At 44.9% G+C, this 18,585-nt stretch overlaps 3 protein-coding genes and 2 non-coding genes across 6 annotated transcripts; 1 reads left to right on the top strand and 4 right to left on the bottom strand.

Moving 5' to 3' along the window:
* Positions 1-93: 93 nt before the first annotated feature.
* On the bottom strand, positions 94-3,177 carry LOC112899827 (mRNA cap guanine-N7 methyltransferase 2). The gene is made up of 12 exons (XM_025968441.1): positions 2,849-3,177; positions 2,537-2,637; positions 2,344-2,422; positions 2,152-2,246; positions 1,973-2,044; positions 1,771-1,880; positions 1,401-1,511; positions 1,226-1,318; positions 1,020-1,088; positions 764-852; positions 587-684; positions 94-493 (listed from the first exon to the last, which is right to left on the bottom strand). The coding sequence occupies exons 2-12, from the start codon at positions 2,633-2,635 to the stop codon at positions 377-379; spliced, it is 1,032 nt and encodes a 343-aa protein (XP_025824226.1). The 5' UTR covers positions 2,636-2,637; positions 2,849-3,177; the 3' UTR covers positions 94-376.
* An 873-nt stretch (positions 3,178-4,050) lies between these two features.
* TRNAT-UGU lies at positions 4,051-4,122 on the top strand. Its single transcript has one exon. It is a non-coding gene; the product is annotated as a tRNA-Thr (tRNA).
* Positions 4,123-5,493: 1,371 nt separating this feature from the next.
* TRNAF-GAA lies at positions 5,494-5,566 on the bottom strand. The gene has a single exon. It is a non-coding gene; the product is annotated as a tRNA-Phe (tRNA).
* Positions 5,567-6,612: 1,046 nt separating this feature from the next.
* Positions 6,613-7,522, bottom strand: LOC112901498 (transcription factor PCF1-like). The gene has a single exon (XM_025970429.1). The coding sequence runs from the start codon at positions 7,520-7,522 to the stop codon at positions 6,914-6,916; it is 609 nt and encodes a 202-aa protein (XP_025826214.1). The 3' UTR covers positions 6,613-6,913.
* Positions 7,523-9,785: 2,263 nt separating this feature from the next.
* On the bottom strand, positions 9,786-18,284 carry LOC112899602 (probable sphingolipid transporter spinster homolog 2). 2 transcript variants are annotated; one of them, XM_025968136.1, is made up of 17 exons: positions 17,943-18,275; positions 17,637-17,900; positions 16,411-16,539; positions 16,065-16,166; positions 14,962-15,066; positions 14,795-14,870; positions 14,306-14,380; positions 13,841-13,943; positions 13,624-13,689; positions 13,012-13,087; positions 12,670-12,767; positions 12,503-12,579; positions 12,201-12,314; positions 11,418-11,537; positions 11,049-11,177; positions 10,709-10,787; positions 9,985-10,242 (listed from the first exon to the last, which is right to left on the bottom strand). In XM_025968136.1, the coding sequence occupies exons 1-17, from the start codon at positions 17,981-17,983 to the stop codon at positions 10,121-10,123; spliced, it is 1,776 nt and encodes a 591-aa protein (XP_025823921.1). In that variant the 5' UTR covers positions 17,984-18,275; the 3' UTR covers positions 9,985-10,120. The 2 variants fall into 2 exon arrangements, with proteins under 2 accessions (XP_025823920.1, XP_025823921.1); XM_025968135.1 differs by having other exon boundaries at positions 9,786-10,242; positions 17,637-18,284.
* Positions 18,285-18,585: the final 301 nt, after the last annotated feature.

Below are 18,585 nucleotides of genomic sequence, written 5' to 3'. Positions count from 1 at the left end.
AACACGGTTGAATTGGACCCAGACAGAAGTGATAGAGCGGCAGGAAAGCACGGAAGCAAAAGGATTTGATGAAGAGATTCCTCTTGCGCGTCATTAGTAATAACCCAGCACTTATGCTTGATAAACCTGTTGCAATCAGAATATGTTCTCTCTGCGGGGAAGAGGGCTTACAGTCAGCTTGCGGCCAGGCAATTTGGGCAAAGCCGAAATTGTACAAAGAAAACAGTGTCTCTGCCAAGATTGGCTAGCCTCAGTAATGTTGTTCTATATTTTCGTGAATTCTTAGTGGAGGCACCGGAGATTGTCCTCAGTGGGAGGGAAAAAAACACTAAAAGCATCATTACCCTAGTTCAAGCCGGATTTGAATTACCAGCAGCTAAAGTCTCATATCTGCAGGTCCAGGACCCAGGATGCCTTTCTCATGATCCAAGGGAAGCACATCTGTATGCGGACGCCTCCCGTCATCGGCTGCCTGCTGCTGCCGGAGCCAATCCTAGTATTTCAATCAAAGTGTGAGACCAATAACACTTTCCAATTAAACAGAAAATAAAAACCTACAGCTAGCTACTAAGCAGAAGAAACAGACCTCTTCCTGAGAACTATCAGTATCATGCAAGTCGGGTGTTACAATAGGTGGTATTGCATCTGGGTCAGGCTTCTGGAATACAAAAGTTGAATAAAAGCCTGCAGAAACCAGGTGGAAACATTGAGTAAACTGGGACCTTATGATCCAATGCAGCAAAAAAAAAGAATTCTGCACTACCTAAAATATCATAGGAACGAGTAACAAGCTTTCCACGAGCATCCAAAAAACTTGCACTGTAACCACCAAGCATTGGAGCAAATTGTGTTCTGGATCAGTCAGAACCAAAAGTTAAATACAGTTCGGGCATCCACGTTTTCTTTTTTTGTAGTCACAACGTTACATTTCTTTGGACAGCAGATGATGAGTAATAGCTTAAAGATAGCAGACAATAATTCCATGAAAACAACATAGGTCTTGACATGGAAATAGCTACCTGTTATCATCATAAAATTCAGTTAAATTCTGGATCTCCACATATTCAAGTCCAGCTTCCCTTGCTAATCTGTTTCAACACAACCTAGCATTGTGAAAACTCTTATCACCCAACTTGCTTGAATTTATAGAGGTTCTAGGTTATCATGATTTCATGACGACAAAGCTAAACAGCAAAATGTTGAAAATAAATGAGGAAAGAATCACCTCATAAGGCTGGGAAAGTGAACCAGGCAGTGATTTTCAGATACTGCTTCACTCGCAAATTTGAGTTGGTACTTCTTTCCAAAGAAGGGAAACCTGGACCATAGACCAAACGATCCCCTCAGGAAGTCAATATAACAAAAACTTTCAGCATTTACGAAACAATTCCAGCTCATACTTTTCTTCCTCAACTTCAAAGGTAATGGTATAATTCTCCGAGCGAATGCTATTTGGAACAGTCTTCAGACCTTTATTATGTGAAGCCTCAACATTCTTTTGATATTTTGTCCTACAGAAAACAAAATACCAATCAAAATAGCGAGAACAAGAACAGAGTTTGCTCAAGCACATTGCACACTAAATTTGTATTAGAGAAGGTAAACTAAGCTTTATTTGCAATGAAGCCATAAATGCCAGCAATACATATTTTGCTTGGTTGGTGGATGAACACCCATGCTTAGAAGAAAATTTATTTTGAATAATAGCTTGAGGCAAAAAAAAAAGAGAAGACATTAGGACATAAGAACAAATTCATGTAGTGAATGTACCATATTGTCGACGAATCAGGAGTCATGCCAAAAAAGTAGCCACCAGGTTTGAGAAGTGATGATGCATTATTCAGAAGCTTCTTTGCCCGTTCTTCACTCTCAAAGCATAACTATCTTTCAAAAAGGATAAATTATGAAGATTAGCAAAGCTCACAAGTATATCATATTCCAGATCCAGAACTCTAAAGAACAACCAACTTGCCTGCAAGTGCTGCATACAGCAAACTATATCTGCCTGGATGCCTTTTTCCTGCACTTGAGCTTCGAAATCATCCTGCCATGCAAATGTAACAAAAGCTAACTGTCAGCACTGAAGACTTCATGCCAGCACTAGTGCATTTGTGTGTGTAGAAACTAGGAAGGTATGGAGGGAGGGTGTACATCAGAAGGATCCAACTCGATGAACTCAGCAGTGAAAGGTTTCCTCTTGTTCTCCCATAGCTCACGGGCATCGCTGACACCTGATGCAGAGGCATCTGTTGTAGAAATTGGTATGATGATCAAGATCAAATTAACTTGTTGACAGTCAAAGCAATAGACCATGGAGGGCTCAGGCTAGTGGAGGCAGCGTACCGATTCCAATATAGTGGCCAACCTGGGCATCACACCACTTGTCCGTATCAACTCCACCATCGCAATACAAGTCACAGACCTTACACATTTGACAACCAGCAAATGCAATACTAGTTTCAGGATTCTGCTGCCAACTTTCTCGCTGATTTGCAACAAATTGAAAACCATGAAAGAGAGGAGCAATGTAACGGACCGTGGCATAAGGAAAGGCAAAAATTTTGATGAGGGCGGTCTTGGCGAATTCATATAGGCGAAGATGTGGTGGTGGTGGTGGTGGCACTGCCACGTTCATCTCTGTAATTCCATGTAAGCGGATTAGCAGTGGCAAAGTCAGGACAAAAGTAGAGCGCGTGCAATCTGAAAAGGCTAAAATTGAAATTTGAAAAGCATATCGAAATTTCATACATACAAATCTACGAACAAGACAAGCAAGCAATAGCGGAACACGCGGATAGTCTGATACATCCACAAACGACAACAAATCAGGCCTGCTCACGAATTTTACCTTGGCGCTTCCAGCTCCCCGCCGCTTCCCTCCCCTGCTCCTCGGGCGTCAGTTGCTCAAGCGTCCCGCCCGCCGCTTCGTCCCCCCGCACTGGGTCGCAGTGCGAAGCTGGTAGTGGCCTTCACGAGCTGCCGCACCACAGGCTCTGCCGCACGCACGCACGCACGGTCAGGCGACCGCGCGATGGCCTTGCTGCGCCGCGCCTCCGCCCACCGTGCCTCCTACCGCCGTGGTCAAACTTATCGAACCGCGAGCTCCGGCAGTTAGGGTTCGTGTTCTGTGAAGAACAGAGCAGGCGCCCGCGGCATCGAGAGGAGCAAAGAAGTCACCAGAGCAAAGTCAGGAGGAGGCTTGGACGCGGTTGGGCCGGCGAAGGCTTCAAAGTTGGGGCCCAAAATACAGAGCAGCCCACTACGTCCTCTTCTTTCTCCGCCTTTCTCCGCCCTAGAGTATTCATCTCTCTCCAGTGTAAAATAAATATGCTTTTATACTAATGAAACGTGCTCCAGCAACTTACCAATTTCATCTTCAATACAGGGAATTTCTTCCTCCACCCTATCTATCAAGTAATCTGCTACAACATTAACTACTTAAAAACACAAAAAGTGTTATTAGCAATGGAGAGAGCAAATATACAAATATAAGGTACGATAGACGAGTAATCTGCTGGAGATACTCTAGCACCGTTTCGACGGCACCATGGTGGGGACCATTTCATCTAAATTCCGTATCTGTAACTGATAATTTTGAAGTCTTTCCACACTATTAATCCAAGTTTTTATCTTCTCCTATGTCATTTCCGTTATCTCGGTAAGCTAGAATCAACATTATTCTATGATTCGTTTGGAAAAAGTGATATTTTGCCCTTCTTACAAGTAATCTTATTTCTCAATTGGAGGATCAGGCGGTAATAGTGTAACTCCATTCACAAGAGATAACCAAGCCAATCTACGCCTCTTGCTGGCAGCTGCACGCCCGCCTTGCAAATACTCGCCTCGTCGGGTCCACATGCAGTCTCACCCTGAGTCGGTGCGTTGTGCCATTCTCATCTATGGCTCTATCGGAGCGACTCGTTCGGGAAGAAGCTCACTAGAGTTGCGCCACATAAGTAATAAGCCCCGTCGATACAATACCTTGCAATGTCGGGTAAGGTCCCAACGCTCGGTGATTAGATCGTCGATGCTGCAAACGCGAGCACTTTAGCCCCTATAGCTCAGTGGTAGAGCGTCAGTCTTGTAAACTGAAGGTCTGTAGTTCGATCCTGCATGGGGGCAGTGTTTTTTCCTTTTCCCCCTTCCCTTCCGTGATTCGTGAATGCCCTATTTTCGGCTTTTTTACCATTCTGGAGTTTTCTTCTTTTTTAATTTTAAAGTGAAGGCTCTTTTTCCCTTTCCCCTTCGAAGCTAACAGATGGTGCTTTTCCCTTCCTTTTTCCGTTCCCTTCCGTGATTCGTGAAGGCTCTATTTTCGGGTTTTTTCCATTCTGGAGTTTTCTTCTTTTTTATTTTTAAAGTGAAGGCTCTTTTCTCCCTTTCCCCCTTCAAAGCTAACAAATCTTTTTATACGCACAAACTGATGGTGTTTTTTTTTCTTCTTCTTTTCCCCTTTTCTTTATAGGTGAAAGCTCTTTTTCGGTTTTGCCCCTTTTGGAATTTTCTTTTTTAAAAAAAAGGTGACGGATCTTTTTCACCTTTTGTCCTTTCCTACTTAAAGCTTAATTACAAATCCTAATATTTATGTCACACATACATATGCAAATCATATTCTAAGTTGCTGTAGAACCGTATTGTGCATCCAAACCGGCCAGGGGTGGCGGCAGGGTTATACCCCTGTAATCCTTGACATACTCAAGATTTTGAAGAAAATACTAATATGTATACACAAACTTATACTGTCAAATATGGCTCATAGGCCGAATGCAACAAAACCCACTAAGGATTTCGCAACCGAGGAATTTAGGTTTAAAAATTTTAAAAATCTATGTGAGCTTTCAGTTAAGATTGTGGACACAGAAAATGATAAACAATATTATGTTGTTTACAAGCTTCTTAAGTTGGTGCTAATTCTTCCCGTAGCCACTGCTAGTGATGAAAGAGTGTTTTCCACAATGAATTTTGTGAAGAACAAGCAAAGGAACAAAATGGGTGATGAAAATTTAAACAATTATTTGGTTACATTTATTGAGAGAGAATTCTCCAGTCTAGTGAAAGATGAGATCATCAATCTCTTCCAACAACGGGATCGTAGAGTTATATTGTAGTAGTCTTTACTATTTTGTAATATTCTTTAATTATTTATATTTAGAATTTGTACTTTGGTTATTATTATAGATTTGTTATAGTCATTATAACTTATCGTCCATTATATTGCGCAAGTTCTGGCTCCGCCACTAAAACCGGCTGGCCCAAGATTGAGAGCTCAGAATTCTGTACCATTTGGAAGAAATGTATGGGGTTAATTTTGCCTTGCCAAAGGCTGCTTTACTCTCATCACTGAGCAACAGCAACCCGTCAATGACATGCGCACAGCATCAGCTAGACAGCTAGACTGTCTAGTCTAAGGAGCAAGGTCTAAAAAAAAAACAGACAAGGATGGTAAGACGGGATAAGGTGACACAAATAAGAGCAGGTGAGGAGGTAAGAACATGCGGTGAGCGTGGATCGAACACGCGACCTTCAGATCTTCAGTCTGACGCTCTCCCAACTGAGCTATCCCCGCAAACAGTTAATTTTCACCACAATTCGAAATGTAATGCGCTGAGCGCAGCATGGCACACCGATGCAAGATCTTTTCACCTCGAACCAAAAGGGCCCCCTCCCAGTACGCATTACTGACATGTCGCGTAGGACCAGCGCCAACAGCCACTGGAAGGAATATCCATAGGCCAGGCCGCCAGGCCATGCGGCTCTCGCTAGTCGCTAGCTGGCCGCCACCAACCTACTACCGGATGGGCCAGTCTGAGCCTGAGGTCCGTGCAGCAGCGGCTTGCCTGCTTCTCCCTCGACATGGCCTTGGCCATGGCCATTATTCATCATCTTGAATCTCGATCAGAGTCCGCACGTACTTCGTCCGCCGAGCGTTTTCAATACTACTACGCCGAGTATAATCTGCAACGCAGACACGCAGTAGTTGTGCACTTGTACTGGTACCAACAGATCAAGTGATCAGTCTGAGAATTTGGAACAAAGTGACCCGTTGATACTTGATACAGTGCGAAAAGTCTGCGAGCATGGTCTGTACAACAAGGTCGTGCGCCTTTTCGCAGAGCCAATGGCCTACAGCTTGACACGAATCATGTCCGGCGAAACAGCCTGAACCTTTCAGAGGCAAAGTGCAGACGCCGTCCCAGACGCAGAGCAGGGCAGGGCAGTGCTGGAGCCGCAGCTTTTGCTGCAGCGCAGAGCCAAAGCAATTCACGTACTCGTAGCCGAGAGAAAAAGGAGGGCGGTAGCATGGGCTACCCTGTTCCCTGGCAACGACTAAACGGCATGTGGCCTGGGTTTGCATGAAAGGTAGCAAGCTGCCATGAGATGAGAATGTGAGATGGTGAAATAATGTGATGTGGGGGGAGGTGAATGGTGATCCATCATCGTTTCACAGTCCCAGGAGAAGCCAATCTCAGCAGCCATTATCGATCTCCGCGAGAAGCCGACAAATCATAGCTGAATAGCTTCCGAATTCTTTTTTTTTAATAAAATAGCTTCCGAATTCTCAAGGGCAAGGTTTCTATTGCAACAGCAAGCAATGTCACACTCACACCGGCATTGTGCTAGAATTTCAGATCAGCTGACATTGGGCATGCAGAGCCCTGATCATCACAGCACAAACCCAGACAACGAACAAGCTCGATCACAAGCACAAAACCTGACGAATGCTATCTACAACCGCTACCCCCGGCGACCAGATCGCGAGTTGTTGATCCTTCAGCTCGCCGCCTTCTTCCCCTCACACCGCAGATCACAGGAAAAACACACACGGAATGCACCCCGGGGATGCACGGAACCAGACGGAAAAGCGCGCCACGCGTCGACGCATGCAATTAACGTAGCAAAGCTGCGGCGGCGGTCACCGGGACTCCTCCTCTGAAGGCCTCGCGGCGCCGGAGAGCACGGAGAGGAGGTTGAGATGGTGGCCCTGCTGCGCCGCCACCGAGGCGTACGCCTGCGCCGCGGCCTCCTGCGCCGGCGACAGGCCCCACGCCACGGGCCGCGCCTGCAGGGTCGCCCAGAACGGCGCGGGCGCGGGCGCCGGCTCGTGGTCCTCGCGCGGGCGCTTGCCGAGGAGCGGGTGCGCCGCGGAGGCGGGGGAGGAGGTGGACGGCGCCGAGGAGCAGGAGAAGACGGCGGGGGTGGTGCCGGACCCCGTGGCCGCGAGGATGGAGGGCTCGGCCTGGCGGAGCAGCCACTCGATGGTCTGGCCGTCCGACTTGAGCCCTAGCTCGCGGGTGAGCTGGAACACGCGCGCCGCGCAAACGATCGGCATCCGCACGCGCCGCCCGCGCCCGTTTACCTTGCTGTGCCGGTCCTTGCCGGCGCCCGGGCTGGCCTTCTTCAGCGCGGGCGCCGCGACGTCGGAGGCGGGCGCCGCGGCCGCCAGCGACATCGGCGCCGGCGCCGGAGTCGGCGCGGGCATGGGCCGGTAGACCTGGAAGGTGGCGGCGTCACGAGAAGCCATGGCGCTCTCTAGCCTCGTACGAGTGTGTTGGTGGTGGACAGGGCTTGTGGGGAGGAGTGATGGGGATAGCCGGATAGGGATAGGGCCGTGCCAGGCGTTGGCCCCCGGGGTGGAACCATTTATAAAGCGGCTTGATTTTTTATGGCAATTTTACTGTAATTCTTTCCTTTTTTTTCTTTTTGGCTGCCAGTTTGCTCAGTGATTGTATTCACCCCTCAAAAAAGGCTAGTTTCTATTTTAATAGTAATTGGTAATTACTTCATAATTGGTCATCAGGTAAATGAGAAGTTGTTGAGCTTCCCTAACATAGATTATCTGAACTTTAGTGAAAGAAAATTCAAACCTTCCCTGAAAAAACTCAATTTCACATAGGGTCGGTAAATTTGCCGAAACAGAAATGCTCTCCATTTTTATAAACGTGTATATGGTAGCAAACAGAACTCGTGCATTGTGCACCCTCGTGTTCTGACCACAAGTCGTCCGCCTCCACGGTGGATGGATGCGACATCTGCAAAAAAAATTCATTTCAGTTCATTTGCAAAGAAAACGATTTTGAATTTAGAGAGGCTCTTCATTATTTTGGCTGCTATACGTATATCCGCACATACGTACGCTGGATCTGTTACTACTGTAGTATTTCGTTCCGGTCTTTTCAGGGTTTCCTTTGCGCAATAATTGATGGGGGAAGTAAAGAGTTGCAGGCGCCTCGGCCTGACTGAACGTTGGCGCCTGTCTCTGGACTAGACTAGAGTCTACAAAGTGGCGATGCAGGGACAGGCATGCAGCGCTGTAGCAGCAGCAGTGCCCGGCCCAGCGCTGCGCACTGTACGCGCGGGGGGGCAGGGCACATGGGAGGACGCTGGGTGCCTGGGTCCGCCTCCGCCCGCCTGGTGGCGCTCACTTTGCGGTGACTGGCAAGCATAGATAGAGGCGTGCCGAGCTGACAGGAAATTTCTAACTGGACCTTGTGTTGTGATTAGGATACAATTATAGTTATAGGTGAAGAGGTATTCGGTAATTGGACGCGGAGACGAAGTTTCGGGTCTCGGTTTAATCTGGAGCTGCTGTTCGGATGTCCAGAGTCTAGCACTACCATGTGCAGAGAAAAACCGAGAGCAAAACAAAGATTCGCATCGATGGATGCAGATGGCGACCAAGCTGAGCAGCGGTCATTTTCGCTCGAAAAGGGCCAGACTGATCCGCGGAACGAAGGCACCGTCACAGGTCATTTTCGTACAGAAAAGGGCCGGGATACGCGTGCAGCGCCGGACGAGATACCGCCGGCGATAATCCGAGAAGGGATAGAGAGAAGAGCCCCTACTTTACTGAGCCCGTTGCAGTCGTAGTCGTAGCAGATGCAGGGCTGAGCTGCAGACATGTCTCGCCCTGCGCTGCTGGTTGCTTGCTACGGGACGGGGGGCTGTAGCTGACTGAGCTGCGTGTGGCGTGGAGCCCCGGGCTGGGGGGAGAGCGCGCGGCTGGATCACCGGGAGGATTGACGGCTCACCTGGCCTGACGCAGCGCAACAGGTCGCAGTTGAGCCCCAGCCTGGACCACCTGGTGCGGTTTCCTGCGGCTCTGCGGGCCCGCGCTGGGACTCGTCGCGCCCGCGCGAACACCGCTCTGCGTGCGTTTGTGTAGGGTACACGCCACATTCCCGTCAGGAATTGACGCCGCGTTTTTATTCCGGTGACCTACCGGGATGTACTGGCTAGCTGGACTGAAATGATAGGGACCATGGCTGGGTGTCGCGCTCTGAACCTCTGGATGTGCATCAACTAATTCATTTTTTTCATTTTATTTTGATATAAGCCAAGTCCTTTTATTATGCAGGACATTCTCCACGGTGCCACTTACGAAAGGGAGTGGTTGCATATCCTTCTATGGCATTTCGTGACATCACCAGCGGTAGCCACCATTGGTTCTACTGCTGGAGCATAGGAAGCATGCTTTTGCCAAGCCTTTCTACTGTTACGATTTTACAAGACAATTTCAACACCAGATTTCCGTATTCGAACACATGTCAGCAGTGAAACGGGCAGAGCAGTTCCAAAACAGCATCATTGGCTTCTAATCAGCCAAGTTAGATTGTGGTACTAACGTTCCCAAAAGAAAAAATCGTGGCATCGTGGCACAACCTGAAATGTTTCACATTCGTAAAAAAGAAATAATCCTGACATTGCCTGTTTCTGTTGTATGTACACTATAGTAGAAAAGAACGCAAAACCAAACGGGCCTATTATATGTACATGGTACAGCCAGCTGACATGCAAATTTACATTTCACATGCTGCTAGCACAAGGGAAATAACCCTTAGGGGGTGTATGGTTACAGGGAAAGTTTAGTCCTTGTCACATTCTGAAATGTTTCACATTCGTAAAAAAATAATCCTGACATTGCCTGTTTCTGTAGTCTGTACACACTACACAGTACACTATAGTAGAAAAGAACGCAAACCAAACGGACCTATTATATGTACATGGTACAGCCAGCTGGCATGCAATTTTACATTTCACATGCTGCTAGCACAAGGGAAATAATCCGGCTAAGATTACCTTAAAAAAAAAGGGTCATGACTTGCTCTGACTAGCACGGATTTTAGTCAGATGTCCGTGCCTCGTCGTTGTCATCGAGCAGTGGCCTGAGGTTTGATCTCTCGGCCGCAGGAACACCATGCTCGCTCTCTTCCTTGAAACGATCCACGCTGGGGACAAATATGCCTGCAAAGAGAAGATCATCTCAAGTTCAGTTGAATTATCACAGAATACAAATCCAGACAGAAGTATGCTACTGACTGGTGTGTATTGCGGGCGATGATGTTAAACTATCAGCTGGGGCTGCAAAGTCACTGTTTATATTAAAGGCTAAACACATTTCAAGAAGAAAGGGGGCAACTAAAAGGTGCATCAGAATCTCGTTTTACGTGGGAAATTTTATTTGATTCGTAGAAATGAGATGAATCTCCAGGCTTAAAAAAGTACTTGACGAATAATAAATGTTCAAACCAAACATGCTGATCATAAGCATGCAATTAATTTTTTTTTTTTGGGTAACTTGATGTTGGTCAGAACATCAAAATGCTCCTACAGTTGTTCATGCTTAGTGAAGGCTTTTCAGAAGCATGTGAAGGCAAAAAAAAGAAGATATACTTTGTGACACTGTAGGTGTTCATACTATGAAACTCACCAATAAACCAAAATACAGCTGCAATGAAAAGGATGGATGTCAATATAAGAGCTGTGGACCTCCAGTTATTGATTTTGTCCTGCATCAAAGTTCAAATTCAGGAAAAAAAATTAAAAACACGAAAACCTATATGCAGGTTTAAATGCATCCAAGTGAGACCAGAGTTTAGAAGCACTGAGATGTGGAGTAACATATTCAACATTGAATCCAATATACAAATTTCAACGAATATACATGATGGACCTATATTTTAATCACGTAGGAGGAGAATGGCAAGTTGCTGAGACAGTCGGTTTTGACTGGCTAGAATACACCATCAACAACAAAAACGAACACATACCTGAAGAAGCCCAACAAGAGGTGAAGAAGGCACATCACCAAATACATGGATCGAAACAGTGGATACGGCCATTGCCAGTGGCCGCAAATGTGGCATCACCGAATGAAGGCACACAAAATTTACTGGTGCCTGAAAGTCAAAATAATTAAGCATACACAGAAGATAGCTAGGTGCATACATTTAAATACACTGAAGAAATGCTTATTTGCTCAAAGGTATGAAAAGCAAATTAAGATAGAAGTGAGTTTGCAAAATAAAGCAATTGTTGCATCCAATACACATGCAGCAATTACCATCGTAGGTAATACTGGCAACAAGATCTAGCACTTGAAGTAGTATGAAAATGTTGAACAAAAGAGAAGGAATTACCTGAGTTGCAAAAACTAAAATCTCCCCTACTGAAAAACAGGGTATGAATCCATAAAGGCTCTTGAAACAAAAGGCGCCAAAGCAGAATATCGCCCCTAGAAATGTTGCGCCAGAAAGAAGCTGCAATGGAAAATCTCATGAATCCATGGAAGTCAACATAATGACTAGTTAAGATGGTTGAAAGCGGTACATGAAATGACTTTGTTGAGCTCTATTGCCCCCAAACTATCCACATATACACTTTTTGGAGGTTCAGTGATTCATATATATTCTTATCTTATCCCTTTGCCTGGTTTTTGAAACTGGCCCTGCATACTTAACTTTATTATAATCATGATGATAGGAAACCAAATAGGCAGACTTTTGTAATCACCGCTGCCATTATCTAGTTCTCTGTGTGGGTGTGTGTTTTGGTAGGGTTTGCACCCTTTTTCGTATTATATATTTTCTTATTTTTAATGGAATGACACACAACTCTCCTGCATGTTCAAGGAAAAAAAAAGAAACCAGATAGGAAAAAGAAAGAAGACAATATTAGGGGATCATATGTATTTTAACAGTTCATTTAGGGACCTGGATGACACCGTAAGACAAGTTTAAGGATTACAAGTGTATTTTACTCAACCGCAACTTAGGGCTGTGGAGAATGTTAGCTTGCAGCTCAGTTCAGAAGAAAAACACACACAGATAATTTGGTCATGAAAATAACAAACATGCATTTCGACTGTATTATCTTGCAAGGAGAAAATTAATGAAACATATATAATATAAATATGTTCTTACCTTGAAAGCATTAGGTATTGTAGACCCTATCTTGTCAAGGGTGATACCTCCGGCTAGAGTTCCAACGATTCCACACACTATAGTTATTCCACCAAACATATAATCCGCACTTGTCTGGTGAAAAAAAATCCAATCAGAAAGATCAGTTCTAAACTGGGCGTAAACTGCAGTTCATCGACCTTGAGCATGCTTTTTAAATAGGAAATGTACAATGGTCACACATCTAAGGATTACTACAACCAAATATATCTCCAAATACATGTTAAGACATTGCCACGTGTGAGTAAAAGACAGGACTTTACCATATTGTAGATCTGTTGGCCTGCCTTGGGGCCCCAGTAGGAATAAGCACCAATGACAAAATTGTAGGAGATATAACCTGAAACAATATAGGCAAAGGAAACTCCAGAATCAATAGCAGAGGTACAAAAACTGTGGAATACAGAAGACATTCAGAGGACAATCTGACCTAAGACCACGGTGACAAAAACCTTCTCTTGTAGTAGTTCTTTCATATCTTTGCTAAAAAGACCAATTTCAGTCATGAGACTTCGGCCAAATCTGGAGCTGCAGGATCAAAAAAGGAGATGCGTAATGAGCCTTTATATATATCATTAAAAGGTCCAGAAAAGGCCAGTAAGCATATAATATAGCTGTAATGACTTTAAATATCTAAAACATTTAGTTTTACCCTCATGAACTGAGAAAAATCATCACATTAAATATTTAAATAAATTATACAAAGGCAATACGCATAAAAACAAACCAATAATTTATTAAGTGCTAAAAAAATATTACTAGAATTGCTTACAAGGAAAACTTTTGTGGGACCTTTCCTGCAAGATCATCGATTCCACCAGGCATAACATGCTTTGTCCCATTATTATCTGGAACAGATGAAATTAAACAGAAAAGCAAAAATAAGGGAGCATTAGCCATAAGCCAAGAGGAGGCAGCTTCTACTTAGCATGAATCTTGACGCATCTAAACATGTCAATAAAACTAGGCTGCAAACAAGCTCTATGCACATTGAAAAGGTGACCAAAGACATATAAATTAGTTGCTAACTTCCCTAAAAGTACTTAATCACCACTTTCAATTTTAAATATAAGGGAAGTCAAAATAAGTCAATGTCCTTGGCACCACCCTTATCCTTAAATTGTTTATCTTATGAATCATTTGAGATGCTTATAAATGCCAGGCAAGTTCAAATAATCACAAAATTAGCTCTGCCACTCAGAATTGTTTGTTTAACAAAGATGAAAAGGCGCACAAAAAGATGGGAATCCAGAGGAATTTCAGCATAAAGAACAATTGGCTCCAACGGAGACTAGTGCTTATATGCTCTACCGAAATGCTAAATTGCATTATGGAAAAAACTGTTAGTTGTCCGATGGGAGGATAATTGATACAAGGCACATACTTATCTGATCTTGAACCTCGGGAGTAAGCATCTGGCCATATTCTTTTATTCCATTGTGAGAAAATCCTGGTGAACAAAATCCACATCCCCCAAAGAGACACAAAAAGTGAAAAACGTCAGGTAACACAGGATGACAAATACGAAATGATGTAATGTACATAAGTAGTGGAGTGGTGTTGCTTAGTAACAATATAACCGTAAGGAAAGAAAGGCATACCTTTCAGTTCTAGTGGCTTTATCACAAATCCTAGAATAACAAAAGGAACCATCAAAATTGATTCTCCAAAGAAAGCAGCACGCCAGCCCAGTGTTTTTCCGGCCTGATGAGAATAACATAACTTTTTTTAGCCTGTTCATGCAAATCGACAGCACATCTTTACAAAAAATAAGCTCAATAATGAAGGGTTTCCATTCTTTTAATCATAAATAAAAGATAATTTATGGTATCAATTGTCTCCGAAAACTATTCCAGTGGATATTCATTTACACTGCCATAAACAAAGAAGCCTTAGCGAAGGGAAAGCAATAGCCATTTGATGGGTATGTAGTGGGCAGAGATGCCATTGATAAGATTGCCAGGATCAGGCGCTTCATGTAAATAATGCTGAAACGCATATTACTCAAACTGTAACTTGAGTCAAAAATGAATAGGAAGAAAAACGGAGCTTATGATAAGACTTACCAGTCCGCCATAAACATAGCCTAATGCTATCCCGGTTGGTATACACATGTAGAACATAGCAAGCCATGCTGTTTTCTGGTAACACAATAAGTAGCAGGAAGTTATTGGCTGGTTAAGACATGAAGAACTACAAATGGCAGCAACCATTAAAAACAATGTATATCATAGCTTGACAAAAGAATTGTTTGAATATGTGCACCCGCTTGGTGTTATGGTGTAAATGCCATGCCCCACGAATCCATATATGCTATAGCCCAATCCTGATGTGGGGTAGGCTTATGCATACATACTAGCTCCCTTGGACATTTGTCCTTCTTTCACCCGAAAGGGGCTAATCAGAAGTTCCAAGTTTGGATCCCAAGTGTGTGCTAGCACTATCTAACATGGGACAAACTCCCCACCACACAACACACACACACAGGTAACTACAAATTTTGGACGGATGTATACAGTAGAGCAATCTTAAAGGCAGTAGTGCAATAATAGAACCTGAGCTACAGGTGCATTGTCATCTATGAATGGAGCTGCGAGACTTATAAATGAAGCTTCACCGACACCAACTAACCTGTAACAAAATTTGGATAATGACCATGCATTAGAGGATTGGCATTGAATCTTTCTTAACAGATACTTGAAAGCGATGAAAAAGAACTTACATGCGGCATATAGTAATTGACCAAAAATCAAACGAGGCCCCACAACCAGCTGTTGCGATTGTCCACACTAACAAGCCAACACCAATAAGCCTGAAAGGATTATATCTGCAAGGCAGGGAAATGAGGTCAGAAGGGGAAATGAATAGCACTTCAAAAGGTTGGGGGATATGAAACATGAATTACAGCATTCACCACCATAGCAATTCACAAAACATACTTGTTATTACTTGTTAATCTGTAGTATGTATTTGAATATTCCTCTTCTTAATGGTAATAGCAGCTTTTTGCTTTTCCATAATATAACTATATCAAGCAATATGAGCTCTCTGGAGCTCCATTGGTAACTACATTTCATTATCCAGTTTCTAAAACTATATTGTTACTTTTAAGAACTTGCTATCGAAGCCTCTAAAACAGAGCTAAGAATATATAACTTAGTTAACTATATTCTAACATTCCATCCGCTCATCCCTCCAACCATACAAAAAACTGGTTCATCCCATCCATCCACCCTACCAAACAGACAACTTGGATATCCATATCCTTAAACACATGGATGGCCATATCCCATTCAACCTTGCCCTCAAACCAAGCACACGGCAATTTGTTGTATCCAGTTGATGAATTAAAAATCTAGCCACAGACAAGGTTCCTAACCGTATTTACAACTATAAATGCATGCACATCACAGTACATAGCTGAATACATAGAGGTTACATTTAGTATAAACTGTAATCATGAAGTTTTCGGCCAGCATGTGAACCGTAGAGAATGGTAGCCCTAATATCTTCCCATTAGAGGCAGATACTACATGCTAAAATGATCCATTGCCATTAAAAAAAATGCCATAGCCCCAAATATAAATTCTACACTCAGGAATCCCAACAATAAAAAAATTACAGATCAAAGAGAGAAAAAAAGTCGAACAAAGGTTTAGTGTTGAGTATAGTTAGTAAAGTTTGTAATTTAAATTACTGTAGATCCATTTAAGTAGTAGGGATTGGGCATATGTGCATGTAATGCCACCACAGTTACCGACTGAATTTAGCATTCAAGAATATGAAAATATATGAAATAAATAGAAGAATAAAGAGAGAGCTAACCTTTTTGCCAGGGAGGCAAATATCAGCGAAGCCACCAACAGTCCAACCATAAATGCGGAGGACAACACACCATCTTCAGCGTTATTAAGATCAAAGTCTCCCCTGTAGAGGCCAAGCATGGTAAGACAGATAATGAGTAATCCGAAAGAGTACGGCCAACATATTGCATCTTAAGAAAGTAGACAAGTGTTGACTTAGTAATAAAGAAAAAGTCGGGAGGGGATCACGAAAATTGCATAAAAATTTTCTGGGGATTCCAGCTTCCATTCCATTTGATAAATAACCAAGTATGTTAAAGATCATTTAAAAAAAAGACAGTTCAAAAAAAGTTTCTCATAAAACTTACTGAATTCCTGAGCCTGGGGAGCATGTTCCACCAGAACATTTTGTGCGGCTACCATTGACACCATTACTTGCTATTGCTCCTCGATCAACATAGTTTAGCATGTTGATAATGCAGAACATGACAAGTAATCTGCTTGAGTAGAAAAAAAATCAAACTGAATGCAAACAATATAACTTGAAGATTCATATATACCCGAATACACTATGCTAATACAATCGAAATAAAGAAGAATCTTGTAATAAAGACCACATAACAGCTGACTGTGGCAATAAATCATGTGAACGGCCCTCTCTCTACAACATCCCCTCTAAATTGAGGTAAAAGGAGCTTGAAACATGAGTAAAATTCAGCCGCATGGTGATGACATGATGATGTAACAAAAGAATCCACTGTGAATCTGTGACCAAACAGCACAACTTCATTTTTATGTCAGATGTTCACATGACCAGAGGACAGCCAAATAACAACTGCCCAGCTTCCATCTCGCTAACATTGACATCCAAAGCGCTCCCATGCCCCAGCAGAATACAGGCAATAAAAGCTACAGCTGATCAAACCAAACTCCAGGTCCCTTCCAATTTCAATGCACAGTAAAGTAAATTCAACCTATCTTCACTGAAAAAGGTCGCCAGCAGTTGCCTAATAAAACAAAGTGCATCGAGCCAAAACTGAATTAAAAACGCAGATCCATACCACGGAAGCAAGCAAACGAAGAGAAATTCGAAAACTCCAAGTCACGGATGGAACAACCAGAGCGACAAGCAAATTCCGATTAAACTAATGAAACATCGTCACACGCCGTCCCCAATGATCAGTGCCTCGATCGAACTACTGAATGGCTCTCTCCGCTGCCCTGCTCAGATCCCACCGCAACTTGAACATGCCAGAAGCTCGAGAGTTCAAACACAATCCGAGACAATGCCAGGCAGCAATCTAGTAGCTCGCACCGCGAGCTACAGCCGAATACGTCCAATTGGAGCTCCGGAAAACCCAAATTTCCCAGAACAAGCAAACAATCAAATCCCAGTGCGTTCAATTGGACCTCCAGAGAACCCACCAAAGTCCTGAGAGCAAGCAAGCAAGGAAATCGCCCGAACCCCTGGCGGACTTCGACACCCCCACGAGCTCCGCAAACTAAGATGCAACTAAAACAGATCAAACCCACTACAACCGAGTCGAGGACGAGACGATGGTACTCGATCGAGCTCTGCTACGGGCTGGTTTACCTCTTAGGCGTGAACCAGGAAGGCTTGTCCCCGCCCTGGTCGCTGGTGCTCGCGACCCGGCCCGCCTCCACGTCCCGCACCACGGTGACCGCCATGGCCTGCACGCCTGCTGCTGCAGCAGCTGCCGTCGCCGCCTCCTGCTTAGCCTCTACCGGAGCCGGCGCCGCCGCCTCAGCTGGGGCCTCCGGCTTGGTGTGCTCCTGCTCTCCCTCCGCTGCAGGAGTCGCCGAGCCCGGCGGGGGGAGGGGATTGGAGGCGGAGTCGACGTGGGATCCCGCGACTCGCACCACGACTCGGGCGGCGTCGTCGTCGCTCGCTTCCTGGGCGGCGACGGGTGATCCGCCCATAAAATTTTTATGGGCTGATTTTTGACTTGGGAGTTTGTGTATCGGTTACCACCACCACCGCACGGAGGAATTCGTCCCGTGCGCCGTCGGGATCCCAGCGAAATATCTCATGGGTCCAACCCGAAACGGATAAACACGTTGCGCGGGCGGGCGGGTTGGTTTCTGGTTTGGTTTTATAGCGGATCAGCCGAGCTGAATATTCGGTGGATATTGGGTGAGGAAGAGGCCGGGGTGGTTTCGGCCGGGAGGGGTAGGCGACGCGGCCGTGGGGCTGGGGGAAGGCCGGAAGGGGATGGGAGGTAGGTTGCGGGAGCACGGATGCTGGCTGCTGGGTGTTCGCTGCTGGCAGGTAGGAGATTCCTTCCCTCTCCACGGCTTCGCGTCGCCGTTCGCACGCTGCCCTCGGCCGCCGCTCCCCGCCGGCGTGTCGATGGGGGACGAGGGGGACAGGGGCTAGTGGGCGTGCGGGGCACGCGGCGCGTGGACCAGGCCCATGGACCGCCGGCTTACCTGGCCGTGGGAGCTCCACTACTTGGACGCGTTTTGAATGCGCGATTCTGGCGGGTAGCTGGGAGTTAAATAGTTGCATCTACTCTGTACTC

The sequence above is a fragment of the Panicum hallii genome, chromosome 7 (assembly GCF_002211085.1).
Source record: "Panicum hallii strain FIL2 chromosome 7, PHallii_v3.1, whole genome shotgun sequence".
Taxonomy (NCBI): Eukaryota; Viridiplantae; Streptophyta; class Magnoliopsida; order Poales; family Poaceae; genus Panicum; species Panicum hallii.
Note: the sequence above shows the minus strand (reverse complement) of the source record. Positions and strands in the feature narration are given on the sequence as shown.

What these genes read in the sequence shown, in the direction of transcription:
- LOC112899827 (XM_025968441.1), bottom strand. Translation starts at nt 2,635, where the DNA reads ATGAACGTGGCAGTGCCACCACCACCACCACCACATCTTCGCCTATAT. An exon ending in TTGCCTTTCCTTATGCCACG is followed by an intron (nt 2,423 to 2,536) that starts GTCCGTTACATT and finishes CAAATGTGTAAG; the next exon opens with GTCTGTGACTTGTATTGCGA. An exon ending in TGGCCACTATATTGGAATCG is followed by an intron (nt 2,247 to 2,343) that starts GTACGCTGCCTC and finishes TTTCTACAACAG; the next exon opens with ATGCCTCTGCATCAGGTGTC.
- LOC112901498 (XM_025970429.1), bottom strand. Translation starts at nt 7,522, where the DNA reads ATGGCTTCTCGTGACGCCGCCACCTTCCAGGTCTACCGGCCCATGCCC.
- LOC112899602 (XM_025968135.1), bottom strand. Translation starts at nt 17,983, where the DNA reads ATGGGCGGATCACCCGTCGCCGCCCAGGAAGCGAGCGACGACGACGCC. An exon ending in ACAATGCACCTGTAGCTCAG is followed by an intron (nt 14,381 to 14,794) that starts GTTCTATTATTG and finishes TTGTGTTACCAG; the next exon opens with AAAACAGCATGGCTTGCTAT. An exon ending in AAAGCCACTAGAACTGAAAG is followed by an intron (nt 13,690 to 13,840) that starts GTATGCCTTTCT and finishes TTTGTTCACCAG; the next exon opens with GATTTTCTCACAATGGAATA.